Source organism: Pteropus vampyrus, unplaced genomic scaffold (genome assembly GCF_000151845.1).
Source record: "Pteropus vampyrus isolate Shadow unplaced genomic scaffold, Pvam_2.0 Scaffold1, whole genome shotgun sequence".
Classification (NCBI taxonomy): domain Eukaryota; kingdom Metazoa; phylum Chordata; class Mammalia; order Chiroptera; family Pteropodidae; genus Pteropus; species Pteropus vampyrus.
Window position 1 is genome coordinate 16,864,229 of NW_011888782.1, and position 17,849 is coordinate 16,882,077.

Sequence of the window (17,849 nt, forward strand, 5' to 3'; positions counted from 1 at the left end):
TTAGGTGATAAAGGACAGTGATCCTTATGGGACTCTTTAATATGGCTTATATGGCCAGGCATAGTCTGGATTCTCCCTGCCTCATGGACTTCATCTTGTCCCTTGTTCTCTCTATTCAAGCCACACCAAATGTGTGTTCATGCCTCACACCATGACCCCTCTCTCCACAGGGCCTTTGCATCTGCTCTTCCCTTTACGTTGTTAACGTCTACCCATCCTTCAGACAGATCTCAGCCTCCTCACGCTTTTCCTAACCTCCTGACTAGGTCACATTCCCCAAATATGCACTCTCAGAACAGCATTTTTCTGGTCCTTCTACCTCTCATGTGTCATAATATGTATAGAAACGTATACACACACATACGACTCTTTTAATAATGCCTATAGCCTCATTGGTCTATGAGTAGGCAGGGTCTGTGTTCCTTTTCATTCTCTATTGAGTCAACACCTAGCACAATACATTCCATAACTATTTTTTAAATATGTAAATCAGTGAATGCAATTCTTATGTGGGGTGATTTTTAAAATATTTAACAACAGATATGGCATGGTCACTTCTTGTTCAGTACTGCAGTCAGTTGTAAACAACTAGCATGACCATATGTGTGAACGCCAACTATATATTAGACCTGACTATTAGAATACTAAAGGTTCTAACATGAACTTAGTGCTTACAATCTGACCTATTTTAGGATTTACATGGGGCTGTAAATAATGAAATAATACATTTAAATAACATGCAAAAATCAAATCAGATCTATGTACTTAGTTTGATTCAGACACTGGATCAGTTAAGATTTATTTCAGCTGCATGTGACAGAAAATCCAAATTAACAATGAATAAGCCTTTCATGTGACAAGGTTTTATTGTCACACATACACACATATGCAGTCTGGAGCTGGTATGGAGAGTCTAAGTTATCATCAGGAACACAGGCTCTTTAAGCTTTCCACCCTTCCATTCCTAGGACTCTTTATGGTCTAAATAGCTGTTGGAGTTCCAACCATCGCATTCATATTTCAGGCTGTAGGATAGAGGACCAGGTGAAGAGAGAGACAAGAAAGTATGACTTATCCACTGAAGGAAAAAATAAGCAACAGATACTGCATGTGAGCAGCTAGATGTCAGATTTAACAAACAAGACCTTCAAAGTAGTCATTTATTTTGTGTCTCAGCCTGTAGACAGTGATGTTATTGGCTAGAAATGGCTGAAAACACTCACCATTTCCCCAATTTTGAGGCTAGACCAGTCCTTGTGGTTGTGATTGCAACAGGCACCTCAGCAACAACCATCAGGAACTTTGAAAGAAACAAGGTTTATTACTCATAGGACTCGGAGAGTACCCAGCATACCTGGGGCGACACAGCATCTCTGGGGCTACACAGTGAGGTCACAGTAGAGAGAGAGAACAAGAGAATGGATTTGTGGTTCTCCCTTTATTAGAGTCGAGGTTGGGGAGCCTAGAGTTTTACAGATTCATTCTTTATTGGTGAATTTAAAATGTAAGAATGGTAATTAAAGCATGTAAAGAGAAAAAACAGTCACTCAAATACTAGCAAACTGAATTTAGCAACATATAAAAATTATGTACCATGAACAAGTGAGATTTATTTCAGGAATGCAAGTTTCATTTAATATCTGAAAAGTGGTTATTGTGATACATCATATCAATAAAACGAAAAAACAAGAACCACATGGTCCTCTCAATAGACACAGAAAAGCATTTGACAAAATCCAACACCTTGTCATGAAAAAATAAACCCAACAAACTAGGAATAGAAGAAATTCTTTAACCTAATAAAGAGCATTTACAAAAACTCATAACTAACGTAATATTTAAAGGTGGAAGACTGGATGTTTTCCCCCTAAGATCAGAAATAAGACAAGGAAATCCACCTTTGCTATTTCTATTCGAAACTGTACTGGAAGTTCTAGTGAGGGAAATTAAGCAAGAAAAGAAAAAGTATCCAAATTGGAAAGGAAAAGTAAAACTACATTCACAGGTGATATGATCTTGTACATACAAAAAGCTAAGGAATTAACTGAAAAACTGTTAGAACTAATAAATAGTTTGATTGAGGTTGCAGGACACAAGATTATTAAACAAAAATCAATTGTATTACTATGTACTTACGATGAACAGTCTAAATAGCACCTAGTGATACATGCTATCACATGGATGAACCTTGAAAATATTACGATAAGTGAAAAAGCCAATCACAAAAGGCACACATTGTATGGTGCTTCTCTTTATACAAAAGGACCAGAATGAACAAATCCTCAAATGGTCAATTTGAGACAGAAAGCAGATTAGTGATTGCCAGGGGCTGAGAGTTAGGAAGAATGGGAAATGACTGGAAATGGGTACAGCATTCCTTTTGAATGCAATGAAAATGTTTTGGAACTAGTGGTGATGGCTGCACAACTTTGTGACATACTAAACTCCACCAAACTATACACTTTAAATAGGTAGATTATATGACATATGAATTATATCTCAATATAGCCATTTTTTTTAAAGAGGCAAGGATGGGCAAAGAAGCTGATGAACATGAGAATATATCCAAAACACATATACAACAATAACAGCTAAATTAGGGGATTAAAAGCATGGTAGAATTTTAATAATGGACAATCATTGGGGTTGTGTTCTCTCACAGACACACATGAAATAATTTTAATTTCAAAAAGCCAAAGAACTACAGTTGATTAAAACATATTGAAAACATAAAAAGCCATGAGTTTGGAATAATTTTTTCAAAAGGAAAAAGCCCTGGGGATTGCCAGAACATCAAACTTATTCCTCTGAAAATTGATAATTATAGGGAAAGAAATAAACATTCATCCTGCCTTTCTGATATAAACTGAATTTCAATGTAACCAAATATCCCTATGGATAAGGGAAAGATTTTCGGTACAGAAGAATTCTAGCTAGGCCTGGGAGTGGGGTAAGTTGAGTGGGTGCCTAGTGTATAAAATTTAAGAAGATACTCACTTAGCCCCGATACTAATTAACAAATGCGTGAATGTCCAAATTAGAAAATTATTTCAACCTTTTGTGAAAAAACTGATTCAGGCGGCGGTCATTAATGCTTCTAAAACCACTAGGAGAAAAACTGATAGGAAATGTATAAAAACCAGGCTGTCACTCTTAACCCAAGGGTCAATTTTAATGTCACAAAAAGCAAGACAACCAACATTGTATGCCTTCTGATGAGGTTGCAGAAAGTATACCTAGGAAGAAAGCACTGCTTAAGAAGGATTCTCAGGGAGAAAATTTTGAATCATAACATGATCGAGCCTTTAGAACTAACCTGTAGTCCATAGGAAATATTGAGCATAAAGAATGCAGTCCACGAGGAAGTGATATACCATATGCCAAAGGAGAGATCTTATACTGGATTCTAATTTCATCAATAAGTCAGTGTAAGAAATAATAAAAGGGGATGAGACTATACTAGATTAAGAAAAACATAAGGCTTAAAAGACATAAAAAACACAAGAGACATAACTGTCAAATAAAATGATCTTATTTGATCCTAATTCTAAACATAAATTACAAAATAATTTTTTATGCAATAGAGGAAATTTGAATATGGCTTGGTAATTGAATGATATTAAAGAAATTTTGAATTTTGTAAGGCATGATAATAGTATTGTGATTATGCAAGAAAATATTTGAATATTTCTTTTTGAATTGCATATTGAAACATTTAGAGCTGGATGATATGATGTCTGGAATTTGCTTTAAAACATTCCAGCAACAAAACATAACAAGGAGGAAGGGGTAGATGAAACGAGTATATGGTAAAATGAAGCTGGGGAATAGACACATGGGGTTTGTTATACTTTCTACTTTTGAGTATGTTTGAAAAGTTTCACAATAAGGTTCCTGGACCCTGCCAAATATGGGTACACTGTTATCCAAGAGAAACTCTTTTAACTGTTCACATGTTCTGCAGCCATGTTTGTGAAATGAAAATTGGAAATGACTTAAATGTTTGTCAATAAAAAAAGAGATAAGTAGAGGTAAAGTGATAAGAAGTTGTCCTGTCAGCAGCCATTCCCCATTCATGTTTAATAAAATCCTGATTTTATTTATCCCTCACAGAAATGTTTTGCAGATGCATCATTATGGAGCCAAGGCATGGGTTGGACTCTCCTTTCTTTTTTGCCAGTAATTGCCCAGCGGTGGGCAGGCAACCAATTTCACCAATGAGAACAAAGGGGAAATTTGGGTGAGAGGCTTCATCATACTACATTGATTCTAAGATGTGGTCTTTTTTCATCTTTAAAAATGGCAGACTTCTCACAAGTGATAGCATCTCACAAGCAGTCTGTCAGATGGCTGTTTAGTATGTTTGTCATTCCCTCTGTGTGTGCAGACTTGATCTGAAAACCTACCATTTGTGGCATCTTGTGGTACAATCCAGAAAGTGCCAAAATTAAAAACTGCAGAACAAGTCTTCTTGAGACAACAGTGGCATACTATGTGAGGAGATGCTATACTAAAGGACCTGAAGTCTCAAATAATGTAGGCATTAATTATCTCACTGTTGAGAAATCTGCAGGTAGACTGTTTCATTGCTGGATCAGTGACTCACAATGTCAGGATGCAGTTTGACATCCCTGAGATTCTTTTTGTCGTCTTCTCACGGGCCCTAGGTAACTGCCACAGGTCTGAGCATCACGCCTTTGCCTGACCGTATCCAAAGCAAGAAGAGGAAGAGGACAATGTGGACAGACTTTATGATGCTAAGTGAAATATGTCAGAGGAAGACAAATACTGTATGTGGAATCTTAAAAAAAAAGAAAGAGAACTCATAGATACAGATTGGTGATTGCCAGAAGTGGAGATGGAGGTGGGGAGCAAAATAGATGAAGTGGGACAAAAGGTACAAAATTCCACTTATAAAATAAATAAGTCATGGGGATGTAATGTACAGCATGGTGACTAATAACACTCTATTGCATATTTGAAAGTTGCTGAGTAAATCTTAAAAGTTCTCATTACAAGAAAAAAATTTTTCTCATCACAAGAAAAAAATTAATTTTAACTATGTATGGGGACGGATGTTAACTAGCCTTATTATGGTGATCATTTAGGAATAAATACAAATATCGATCATTATGTTGTATAACTGAAACTAATGTATGTCAATTATGCCTCGATTAAAAAAATTGAGAGAAATTAAAAGAAAAAAAGAACAGCCTAGGAAGACACGATGAATTAAATGTAATGTGGTATCCCATTCCTGGAACAGAAAAAGGAACATTGGTGGAAAAATGGCAAAAATCCAAAAAAAAGTGTGTTTAGTTAAGAGTAATGCACCAATCAAGGTGGTTTCTTGGATGTGACGGATGTACCATAGAAATTTATTAAGTTTTTTTACAATAGGACAGAGCCTATGTATCATCTTTGCAACTTTTCTGTACATCTAAAAGTATTCTAAAATAAAATGTTGTTTTTCAACGGGAACCACAACAGTGCTTTCTCACAGATTTTAAGAAATCAACGGGAAAGTAAGGCCAAGTGCAAGGCTCAATGCTTAACATATATATGTCAGGTGCGGTTATTGTGATTTTATGTAAAATGAGGGACTCGAGCTCTGACGGTAAAGTATTTTAATCAGGGTAAACAAAAGGCGGTCGCAAGCAAACCCTCCCAACCCACCCAGCACACTCCCAGAGGCGCGAGCGAGCGGACGTCAGGACGGGTGCGCGCGCGCGCGCGCGCGCCGCAAGGGGTGGGGCGCGGAGGACGCCAGCGTGGGCGGGGCCAGCCGCAGTTCCCACGGCGGCCGCGGGCCCCCGGAAGTAGTGTGTACCAGGACTCTGCAGGGCGAAGGCGGTAGATGGCGGGATGCAGTGGCGCCGCCTAGTCAGAGACGCCGCTGCTGTTGCTAGACGACGCGAACTACCCTTCGTCACTTCCTCAGCCCGCCGCCTGCCCACTCCCCAGGCCGGAACCTAGGAACCCGGAGCCAAGGTGGGCACAGAGTCGTCCTCAGAGGTCTAGGACAGCCGCCAGCCCGGCAGCTGGAGTCGAGGCCACGCCACCTGCGGGGAAGAACCCGAGTCGAGGCGGGAAGATGGCTGCAGACAAGCCTGCAGGTGAAGTGCCAGCGCCCCGCGCGCTGAGACAGCGGGACACGCGGGGGTGGGAGACCCTGGGCGCTGAGTTGTGGGGGCCGGGAGTGAGGCTAGTGGTTGGGAACTCAAGAGCGACTTTAATTTGGGCGTGCATGTCTCTCTCCTATCCCATTCCCCGACCGTCGCTAACATGAGTCTTTGGGCCCCAGGTCCGATAGATTTTTACTCAAGTGCAGCTGGAAGCCGCTACTGATCGTCTTTCCCTGCTTTCCAGAATATGTTTGGATAAAACTTAAATTTATTTAGCCTCTGCACAGACTTTTCGACTTCCCAGTGGGGAGGGCAGAGCAGGAAAAGTTCACCGGGAGCACACAGCTGCCTCAGTGTCCCCTGGCGCAGGCTAGGTCTCACCAGGGCTGTTTTGGCCATATGCACCCTGCCTCTGGTCAGCTACGTCCTATGTAATTAGCTTTGTTGTAAACCACTTATTTAAATAGACGTGAAATCATTGTGTCACTGATTGCCCTGTGTTTAGAACCTATTTTTTCCTAGTCCCTCATGATTAATTGAATCTAGATGATTTTGTTTACGGATTACTGCCCCATTCCTAGAATCATCATTAAGGAATATAAAATTCTTTCCTGCCTACCCTCTGGGACAGAGTTGTGTATGTTTCCTTTAAAAAAATTAATGTTCTCATTCGATATGTTTCCACACACACACAAAAAGAAATTAATGTTCTCTTTGACATCTATAGTTAAAAGTGATCAACACTTAAACTTTACAGTGAAATTTACAAAAGTTCTTAATGTGCTATGGGCTTTAGTAAGCCCTGATCTTAATAACTGACAGATAAACTTGATTTGAAATTAAATAAGTCCATCCTAATACAGGTACAGCTGTATAAAATTGTTAGAAAATTTCTTCAGTAATCTGCTAAACAGAAAAATAACAAAGAAAAGATTTAGAAAGGGAGGATGTAGAGTGTGGTATAGAATTTTAGATAGGCTGGTGAGGAAAGCCTCTGATGAGGCGATCTTTGAGCAGACAGCTGAATGAAATGAAGGAGTGAGCCATAGGGAATGGGGATGGGTGGATGGGGATAATGTTTCAGGCAAGGAATAAGCATGACTTGTCCTAGGCTAGACCAAGAGGACTAACATCTTCCTTCCTAATTTAGGACAGTGTCTGTTCCCCAGGTTTACCATACCTGCTTGCCCATACCCATTGCACTGGGCCTGGAATGACCATTTTAGGCCTAAGCCCATCTAATTTTCAAGTCCTACCTCATTCATAAAGCATTCTTCTACTTGTTCGATCATTCACAAAGATTGAGTGCCAGGTGCTATCTTCCATCTTGTAGAAATGGATATGACATACTTTGAGTACCTACTATGCAACCTACTAGAGACAGACTTATTATAGTGGCACTCCCATTTGGTAAGAGCTATATAATACATATAGAAGAATAAAGTCCACTGTGATTTGGGGGGTATTTCTTTGGTTGGTTTAAATTTATAGGCCATGTTGTAGGAAATTTTCTACTTTGATAATAAAATTGAATTTGTATTAAGTAGGTATTTAGTATGGCTCCCTTGAATCCCTCTGTTCCTCCTCTCCATCCCTATTTCAACTGCTTTAGTTCTGGCCTTTTATCTCTTAATGAGATATATTTCACATTAAGCAGCCTCCTGACTGATGTTTGTCTCTTCCTATCCAATCTATTTTTCTCACTGCTGCCTTTTTATTTATTTTCTAAAACACTAATTGGATCACACCATTCCCCCGCCTGTAAACTTTCTAAGACCGTACCATCTTTTGTGCATCAAAACCTCACTCCTTAATGTCATTTGTGAGGGTCTTCTCAATCTATTTACAGCTGATGATTTTCTGTCAACACATCTAGCTCTTCACACCAGAAATGATTCTCTTGGAAAACGTGTTCTTTTGAGCTTCTCAGTGGTAATGCCCTTCTTTCTCTAGCTGGAGAACACTCTCATTCAAAATCTAGTTTATATGCTGCTTCATCTCTGAGCTCCTGCGCCCAGGGCCCTTTTCATGGAGGGGTCTTGTGTGCTTGTTCTTCATTAGGTAAGAAAAGAGGCCCATGAAAGGATTTAAGGAGGTGAGTGACCTGATCACACGGGCTATGGTTGAGGGTGGATTTAAGTGAAACAAAACTGGAAACCAAGAGACTAGCTAATACTAGCTAATGTTGTGATATTAATTTATTCAATAGTCACCAAAGGCTTGCTCTACCAGGCACTACAAAGTCTGTCCTCATAGAGCTTATAATGTAGTTTGAAAGACTACAAAATAAGAAATAATTATGATTTCATGTTGTAGTAAATATTGTAAAGAAAAGAAAAATGAATAAGAGGATGGAGGATAACTGAGAGCAAGGATTCTGTTTTGAATAGATTTGGTTAGAAAAGGAAGAGCTTTCTTAGAAGTGGCATTTAAACAGATGCTAAAGATAAAGAGCCAGCCATATGGGGGAAGAATGCTCCAGGTAGGAGGAGCAACAAATGGGGAATGTTTAAAGAATAGCAAGAGAACCTCTTGAGGAAAGAGACTTTTGTCTATTAGTTATGCTCTCTCCTCAGCACCTAGAACAATGGCTGGCATGTAGGAGACACTCAATACATATTTATAGCATAGTGAGCAAATAAGCATGGCAAGCGATAAAGTCAGATGTGGCAGGAGACAGCTTGTAGGCCATGGAAGAAGTTTCAATTCATTCTAATTAATGAGAAGCCCCTGGGAGATTTCAGCAAGGGCATGATGTGATCTGATATATGTTTTAACTGAGCCACGTGATGATAATTGATGAGGAGTTAGGAGCATGGGGTTTGAAATCAGGCAGTCTAGGTTCATGCTAGCCAGGTTCATACTAGCTGTACTACTTGTTATTTGTGAGACCATGGGTCCATTTTAAGAAATCTTTTTTAAGTCTCAGCTTTCCAGTTATAATGAGAATGATGATATCTACCTCACAGGACTAGTAAAGGGTTAAATGAAATCATCTTAGGCCCTGGTTTTTAAAAATGCTGACTAATATTACTTTAGGGTAGTTGTAGGATGGAGAGGAGAAGTGAGAAATATTTAGGGAGTAAAACGCAGAATTTGTGATTGACTGGGTATAGTAAGTGAACAGAAAACCTTACATCTTGGGAAAGGTTCTTAGTTGAGCCTCAGTTTTCATTTGTAATAGGGGTCCTAATTTATTCCTAATAGCTTTCTAATTTATTTACCACACAGGGTCGTAGCTTGTGAGGATCAACTGAGGTAAGATGTGCACTTTCGCCCACATCCTTGGGAAGCAGAATCCAATTAAAGTGCTGACTTTTTATTTGGAAAGTGCAAGTCCAGGGTAGTTCGTGAAAGTGAGGGAGAGAAGGAAGTAAGCCAGGGGGAGATGCAGTACATTCCATCCTCAGCTACTGCTTCACCTTGAGCTGGGAAGAGACATAGCAGGTCACTTGCATATGGGATTTTTCTTGAAGGTTTTCAAAGAAAAACTACACTTCAGAATAGTCCATATGAGAGAGAAAGAAGGAATGTTTTATCTGTCCAGCTTCCTCCCATTTTTTGTTTCCAATAGGTCAAGACTCACCTGCTGGGAACTAATGTACCTGAGCTTCTAGGTTGCGTGGCTTCTCAGTGACTGATCAGTCAACAGTTCTCACACTCTGAGTTGTATTTCAACTAAATTGTAAAGGGGGGTGTCCCAAGGTAGATGGGGTGCCAACCAGAGACAAAGATTGAAGGGACAGTGGAAGGTTCACAAGCTTTGTGTCCCTATGTAACATATAAAAGTGGCGTGAAACCGCTATCACTTTTGACTAAGGTAATGCCAGCAATGTTTTAGAATGATTTATATGACTTTACTTTTGAAAGCCGAAAGGAAAAAGCGGCTGGAGTTAGAAAACAAAATCCTAGATTTGAATTTATCTGAGAATTTGGACTATGAGAATGGCAGGAATAGGCTTAATAGATAAAGATTGACATGGATAAAAGAAAGGCAGGACCCGGTGAATAATATAAAGTCAGAAAAAGAGTACTTAAAGAGGGCTTTGAAATTTTGAGCAAGACCGACTATAAAAATGGTAGGAAGAACAAACAGAAAAACTAAGCCACTGCTATTTTTATCGTATTTAAAACACCCAAAACCTTTTGTTATTAAGTGTATATGGTAAAAAGTTTTAAGTCCTCTATCTCCCCTCTTTCCAGATAACCTATACTGAGTTCGTGTGTTCTTCCAGATTTTTTCTATGCCTACCCAAGCTCATATTGACTTTAAAAATAAATATATGCAGATAAGGAAATAAACTGTGCAACAATGTCCTACCATTTGCTTGTCCTACTTCATTATCCTACTTCAGAAAATTAGTATTTGAATATATCAAATTTTCACAGTTGAACCAAAAATGTTTTTAAAGCTTTAAAGAATCTGTGCCTTAAAGAATTTGTGCCTTTCAAATTAAAATCCTTAACTGGATTCCTGAAATATTGTATTTTAGTACGTATTTTCTTTTTCTTTTTTCTTTCGTGACTTTGATTTTTTTTTTAAGAAATTAATTTCATTTGCCTTGTAGAACATCCCACATTTTGGATTTGTCCTTCTGGTATCCTTTAATTAATTCCTTATCTCCTGTATTTTTTATAAACTGAGAGTTATTTTTACAGGCTTCATTAGATTTAGGTTTAACATATTTGCAAGATATTTTGTAGGTAATGCTGTTTACTTTTTATAAAGTACACGTTATCGATTTGTTCACTATTAGTGATGCTAAAATTTGATCAGTTAAGATGGTAACAGGAACTTCTTTTTCCATTCACAATTAGAAGTAATCTATGGGATATATACAAATACCAAATCGTTGTTATACACCTGAAACTAAGGTCAATTATATCTCATTTTTTTTAAAAAAGAAGTAATCCATGGTGTACTAATTTGTTAAATGCTGAAAATTTGATTAATTCTTTTCATTTTGCCAGTTTTCAGATTAGGGAATTAATGTAGTGACCTTCATTTGCTATTTTAAGTGTGTTTAACGTTTAAGAATTTAGAGTAATCTTTTTGCTGCATCTACTACGAGGATGAAGACCATTCTCAGCAGTCAGACTGCCAGCGTTCCAGAAAATGTGGACATCACTCTGAAGAGACGCACAGTTTTTGTGAAGGGCCCCAGAGGCACCCTGCAGAGGGACTTCAGTCACATCAATGTAGAACTCAGTCTCCCTGGAAAGAAAAAGAGGCAACTCTAGGGCTGACAAATGGTGGGGCAATAGGAAAGAACTGGCTACTGTTCACACTATCGGTAGTTGTGTACAGAACATGATCACTGGCTTCCATTACAAGATGAGGTCTGTGTACGCTCACTTCCCCATCAGTGTCATTATTCAAGAAAATGGGTCTTGCTGAAATCCGAAATTTTAGGGGTGAAAAATACATCCACAGGGTTTAGATGAAGTCAGGTATTCCTTGTTTAGTATCTCAAGCCCAGAAAGATGAGTTAATTCTTAAAGCAGTTCTCCTCAATTCCCTGGGCCGTGAACGGGTACCAGTCTGTGGCCTGTTAAGAACTGGGACACGGAGCAGGTGAGCGGTGAGCGAAAAAGCAAAGCTTCATCTGTATTTGCAGCCGCTCCCCAGCACTAGCACCACCGCCTCAGCTCCACCTCAGATCATCAGTAATTAATTAGATTCTCATAGGAGCATGGGTCCCTGGTGCCAAAAAGATTGAGAACTGCTGTCTTAAAGGAAAAGACCTTGAAGTTGTATCAGATTCAGCTGCTTTGATTCAACAAGCCACAACTGTTAAAAACATGGATATCAGAACATTTTTGGATGCTATCTATGTTTCTGAAAAAAAGGAACAGTTCAGCAGGCTGATGAATAAGATCTAAGTTGTCCAGCTACAGAAATGCCAGGATGTCGGATGATTCTTCAGACTTATTTGTGCTATTTTAAAGTTGCAATAAAAGTTGTATATTGATTTGGGCAGGGAGAATTTAGAGGAGTATTTTGGTCTTATGATTCAAATTTAAAATCTATAATTGAGTGAGTAATTGATTTATACTTATGGATATAAGTTGAAACCTTAACTATATTTATATTATTTCACTGGCATTAAGGAATACCTGAGTCACTGTTTGCATAAGTTTAATTTTTTAGATTTATAAGTTAAGTTTTCAGAAAATTTTGCCTTAAGTCAAGCAATTGTGTATAAAATTGAATGTATTAAATTATTTAAAGTAGTTAAAATTTACGTTCGAAGGTGTTTAACTTTGTAAATGAAATCAAACATCACAACCCTTTAAAGTTAAAACTCCAAATAGAATAAGACAAATGTAAAAGTTTGAGGAAAATCTAGGCTTTTTGAATTTGTAACATTAATAAATCAAGTATTAACATTTGAAAACTAGAGTAAATCTTTTTTTCTGTGCATAAAAACTACTCCCAGATATGAAAATAAAAATACTCATTGGCAGTAGTAATGTTCTCTTTTGCCTGTCTTCCCCAAAGCATGCTGATATTCTTGATTCTTGATACTATGTTCCTTTATTTGTGCAGTGCTGGACAAGGTGCTCAAGTCTATAGCATTTCTAGTCTCATGTTGTTTCTCTGGGTTGTGTAAAAATCAGCCATTATAAATAGGATTTTGATAAGTCAGATGTACTTGGTTAAGTGATAGAAAACCACATGTGAGGTGCGTGAGCCTTAGCTACATGGTGACTTTGTTGAACCTGAATTATTTTTCTTGGAAATGGCATCCTTATTTAAAATTTTCTATTTACAAAGATATCAACACTATTTTGTGAGTGTAGCAGATTTCCTTAGGCCTTAGCAATTCTTTTCTTTTCCTTTGGAAAAAAAATATTTCTTTTCTTCAACATCATTGGAGCTATATTTTGAAAAGTGTAGTTTGTATGGAAGATCCTCCTCCAATCAGATTCGAATTGTTAATATTCTGTAATGGAATGTGTCTGTGCCTTCAGTTAACTGACTTTTTCAGTTTTGGAAAACCAGTGTGTTTCTTTTCTACTTAGTTCAAATCTGAAGGCAATTGTTTGGTTAGAAATGAAGCCTGTTGGCTTAAAGAGTGTCAAGGTTTGTGCGCCAAAGAGCTCTGTACGCCTAGAAAGTCAGCCATCTTCATTAGGCCAGAGTAGAAGGAAAGTGAAACTTATGGATGAACGGTCATACACTCTTTCAATTGGCAATGGAGACTACTTTTGGACAAATAAGGACACATTGTGGAATTATGTGCAGACTCTTTCTGGTAAGAAGTCAGCAATTACATTTAAAAAACATTATAGAAATAATACCTATTTCTTGCAGAAAACTTGGAAAGTGGAAAGAGATAGTAAGGAAAATTAAAATAGTAATTCCACTGAAGTTTTGGGTTTTTTGTTTTGGGTTTTTTGGTTTTTTCTTTAGGTTTTATCTTGACATAAAAGAATGTAGGTAAAATAATGGTTAACATGTAAAAGGCTGTTGTGGAGCTTAGTTCTCTGAAATGTCTGTAGAAATGAGAATTTCAGAGTCTCTTATCAGCCTTAGAGTCTACCTTATTTATTTCTTTATCTTAAAGTTGGCTTCTCTCCTTTCTTGGAAGATTTTAGGAGACTTTGAAAGGCCCAAAGGAATCATGATAGCAGTGGCTACAGGAGCCAATCTGCTTTTGGTAGAAAGTTGATAGAAGCTTAAACTCTTCAGCATCTTGGTGAATTGTTCATGTTTCCCTCTGCCCTATAATTTATGTTTCTCTCTGCCCTATGTACATCACTCTTTGAGAGTTGGACCTAAAAGTTCCTTTGAAGAATGTCATCTAATCAAGAGAGGGAATATTTTAGAAGAACCTACAGAAATGACTTGATGGCAAACTTAAGAATTTTTGTCATTTGTTTTAGTGTACTTTGTTATGAGGGAAGATAGACTTTTAAAGTAGTTCGGATTTCCTTTAAAAATTTAAAGTGTTTATGTTTATTGTTAAAAAATTTATGTTAAACATACATGGAGTTGAGGTTCTGTGTCACTCTAAACTCATACTTTGCTTTCTGGGGTCCTAAAATATCCTGTCCCATTTTTACATATTTTAAAGTAATTAGTGGTTACTGTTATTGTACACCTGAAAGCCTTGCAAAACAAATGGACTGTGTAAACAGATGGACTATGTATATATAGTAGTCTTGCAGTCAAACTCATTGTTACTGGCTTTCTAAAGTAACGGCTATCTTAACACTGTCCTCTTAAACTGGTGAACTTTCTCCATTAAACTATTAGTTCTTCCTCCTCCCTATCAGGATTCAGTTCTCATTTGTCTGTATGCTAATGTGGAGATGAAATACTAATTTAAGTATCATCTCACTTTATGTATCAGAAGTAGCACTTCTAATAAATTCAAATACCAGAATACCTTTTTTGTTGGGCAGATGTAAGTCTTAGATAAGTTCACTCAAGCATAAGTTATGTTATGCTCTTGGTATAAGTGGCGATTCCCAAAACAGTATGTGATCTAAGGGTTTCACAGCCATCTAAAGAGCTGTTCCATAATTCATCACACTAAATTTCATTGTTAATTTGTACGTGTAAAGTGCAGAAATAAATATATTTTTTAAAAGCATAACTTCAAGAATCCTCAGTTATTTTGGTGAAAGGAAAGGGGGAGGGAGCTAATATTTATTTAATATCTCCAAGCAAAGAGTTTAGGTGGCCAAGGGGAGCCTAAAGGGGAGTCACTGAAGATGTGACTGATTCTAAGATGCGTGCTGGTTTCATTATGCCATGTTGCCTTCTTCAGAAAGAGGAAATTGGGAGTCTTTACTGACTGCCGACATGTGCCAAGCCAGGGTTTCCCAGAGTCAGTTCTGCTGAGGACTGGTTCTTTGAAATGCTCCTCGAGTCTAGGTTTCTAGGTGGTTATCAACATGCCCATATCCTAAGTGCACATGCAATTAAATGAATTCTCACACACCCAGAAGTGCCCTTTATGCATCTTGCAGTCACTAGACTCCTGAAGGTAACCACTTACCTGACTTCTAAAACCTTATATTAGTGTTAAGTAGGCATTTAAAAATAAAATTTGTAAAAAGTAATTATGCTCATTATAAAAATTTAAAAGTAAAGAGGAATATGAAGGAAAGTGAAATCGATCCCTCCTTCATCCCACTCTCTAGAGGTGAGCATTGAGTTTGATGCCTGTCCTTCCAAACTTTATTCTGTACATATTCAGAAATACATATCTATATATATTTTTATAAAACAGGTTCAGTTGTATAAAACTGTGGTCTGTTTTATATAACAAGATGACGTAGATATTTTTTCATGTATGAGCATGTAGACTCAGCTTCTTTTTAACATTCAGTGTGTCATTGTATTCCTATACCATGATTTAGTTAACAGTTCTTTTAGCCGAAAGATAAATTATTTTGAGACATTCACTATTATAAACGATACTGCAGTGAGCATCTCTGTGTACTTGCGCATGTGTATTTGTAAGGTGAATGCCTACAAGTGGGATCGTTTGGTCAGAGGCTATGTGCATAGCTAGGTACTGCCAGTTACCTCCAAAGAGATTATACCAGTTTGTACTCACACCCAACAGGTGTCATACTTGAGCAGTTTTAGACTTGGTTCAGCAGAGATTTTTATGTTTTTTGTTGGATTCTATTTTTAAATAAGAAACAAACAAAAAATCTAATTTTTACAATAGTAAATATAGTAAAAATAGTAAATGGTAGGGCAGGAATCATTAATCTGAGAATGTGTATGGACACTTAACTCATGTTAAGGAGGCTTTTTAGTTGTGTTCATCTTGGCTTTTGGATTTCTAAGTTTATGAACGCATTCTTTGCCTGAAAATTACCTCCCGAGTTCTTATCAGTGTCGTTTTCTCATTGCTAAATGTTACTGCGTTCCAACTGGATTATAAACTTCTTGAAGGCATTGTACATGTATATACACATAATGTCCTTGTGTCTCCAGGGCCTGCCTTTGGTGTATTGCTGTGGGGACAGACTGATTTTTTTTTTTTTTTTAACGCCTTCTGCACTTGATCTTTCTAGGTGGTCTCTCATCCAAGTACTAACCAGGCCCGACCCTGCTTAGTTTCTGAGATCAGATGGGATCAGGCTTGTTCAGGGTGGCATAGCTGTAGACTCAGATTAATATTTTTAAAGGGGCACATTCTCAGCCCAAATGTCCCAATGGACAGAACTATAATTCTGACATAAGTAAAGGTGTGTCTTCATCGAACTTAGCCAGGACTAAGGGAAACATTTAAATTTTTTGAGGAGTGGCTTCTTATTTAGAACACTGATTAGCCGTTGTAATTGAGAGAGCTCTAACTTTGGTAACTTCATTAGGACGAAGACAGTTAGGAAAACTAGGGACACATGCACTGCAAAACTGTTATTTCTAAAGAACTGTAAAACTTGTATATTTGCAGATCAGGGAACAGAGAAACATGAAGGGACCGGTCAGTCCTCTGGGATCACTGATCAAGAGAAGGAGTTGTCCACTAACGCCTTCCAGGCTTTCATGGTAAGAAATGGTTTCTCCTAATCTGCTCCATTTTTAGGATCTGTCAAGTTTGAATCATTTCACAGTGAATTTTTAAATTTATAATTTTTGTTCTGTCCTAACTCAAGAGTTAAGTTCAGAGAGTAGGTTTAGTAATAAAACAAAACATTTTAGAGTTTAAATATGGTGAAAAGAAAGGGACTAATTTGAGCCATTCCCAAGTTTCTGTGTTTTCATAAATATGTTTTAACTCTCACAGTGTTGTTTTTGTCTTTAAATTTGTAAGTTTGTGGGTCAGTCTTTTTATTTAACTACTCTTTTCAATTCTTTTTCTTGAATGTGCCTTAAAATGGAACCCCAAAAGTTTGTCAAAACTTTAACTTTTCTGACATTAAAAGATATGGAAATAAAAACCTTATTCGATTGTCAGGTTATATACATGTAAGCAAAAGAACTTGATGCTTGGGTGTTCAAAGCATATTTACCTGAAATTAAAATGTAGAGTAATTAATCATATTACTTTTCTCGGCTAGCCTTGTCCCTGCTAGCAATATGTGTCAATTTACTAATATATATATTATGTGATTATAACATACATAGGTATACTTTATATATATTTATGTAAATGTTATAGATATGATGTACATGTATCAATGTTAGATTCTTAGGAAATAAATATTTCCTGCAATTTCTTTTTTTCTCCAGTTTTATTGAGACAATCGACATATCACAATTTCTTAATTGATATCAATATTGCTGCGTCTAGTGACTTTAACTGGTATATTTGGGGAAATTATATCTGTCTTTTTAAAGAATTTTTAAATAAAGATGAGTGAAGTATATTTGGAAATGATTGTGTAGTTCTTAAAACTGGTATGTAATTTTGTATGTGTTTTTATTTTTGTTTTAGACTGGGAATTATGATGCCTGTCTGCAACACCTTGCCTGCCTACAAGATGTAAACAAAGATGATTATAAAATAATTTTGAATACAGCAGTAGCTGAGTTTTTTAAAAGTAACCAAACAACAACAGATAGTTTGAGACAGACACTTAACCAGCTGAAGAATCAGGTAATACACAAGTGAATTTAGCTATAAAAATGTTGTGATGCTCTCTAAATTGTGAGGAAAATAGTTAAGGAAAATTAATGTGATTTCTTGTCTGATATTGATAGCACAATTTCTAATATATCTGAAACATTTATTGGTATTAATTTTATAT

General features: G+C 37.1%; 1 protein-coding gene, 1 long non-coding RNA gene and 2 pseudogenes across 5 annotated transcripts in view; 3 read left to right on the forward strand and 1 right to left on the reverse strand.

The window, feature by feature from the left end:
• Positions 1 to 5,096, forward strand: part of LOC105288686 — a 62,236-nt gene extending 57,140 nt beyond the window's left edge. Inside the window, exons 5-6 of the long non-coding RNA XR_002781901.1 lie at positions 4,114 to 4,240; positions 4,668 to 5,096. This is a non-coding gene — a long non-coding RNA (uncharacterized LOC105288686). The remainder of the gene's footprint in view (positions 1 to 4,113; positions 4,241 to 4,667) is intronic.
• A 713-nt stretch (positions 5,097 to 5,809) lies between these two features.
• Positions 5,810 to 17,849, forward strand: part of CNOT10 (CCR4-NOT transcription complex subunit 10) — a 53,433-nt gene continuing 41,393 nt past the window's right edge. The window contains exons 1-4 of one of the 4 annotated variants that reach the window (XM_023534466.1): positions 5,834 to 6,116; positions 9,357 to 9,383; positions 16,553 to 16,647; positions 17,537 to 17,698. In XM_023534466.1, the coding sequence (XP_023390234.1) occupies positions 16,645 to 16,647; positions 17,537 to 17,698 (165 nt within the window). In that variant the 5' untranslated portion in view covers positions 5,834 to 6,116; positions 9,357 to 9,383; positions 16,553 to 16,644. Of the gene's footprint in view, positions 6,117 to 9,356; positions 9,384 to 16,552; positions 16,648 to 17,536; positions 17,699 to 17,849 lie in introns of all 4 variants that reach the window. The other 3 variants (XM_011362081.2, XM_023534424.1, XM_023534395.1) reach the window with 3 other exon arrangements.
• LOC111744014 lies at positions 11,114 to 16,238 on the forward strand (annotated as a pseudogene).
• On the reverse strand, positions 16,145 to 16,263 carry LOC111736759 (annotated as a pseudogene).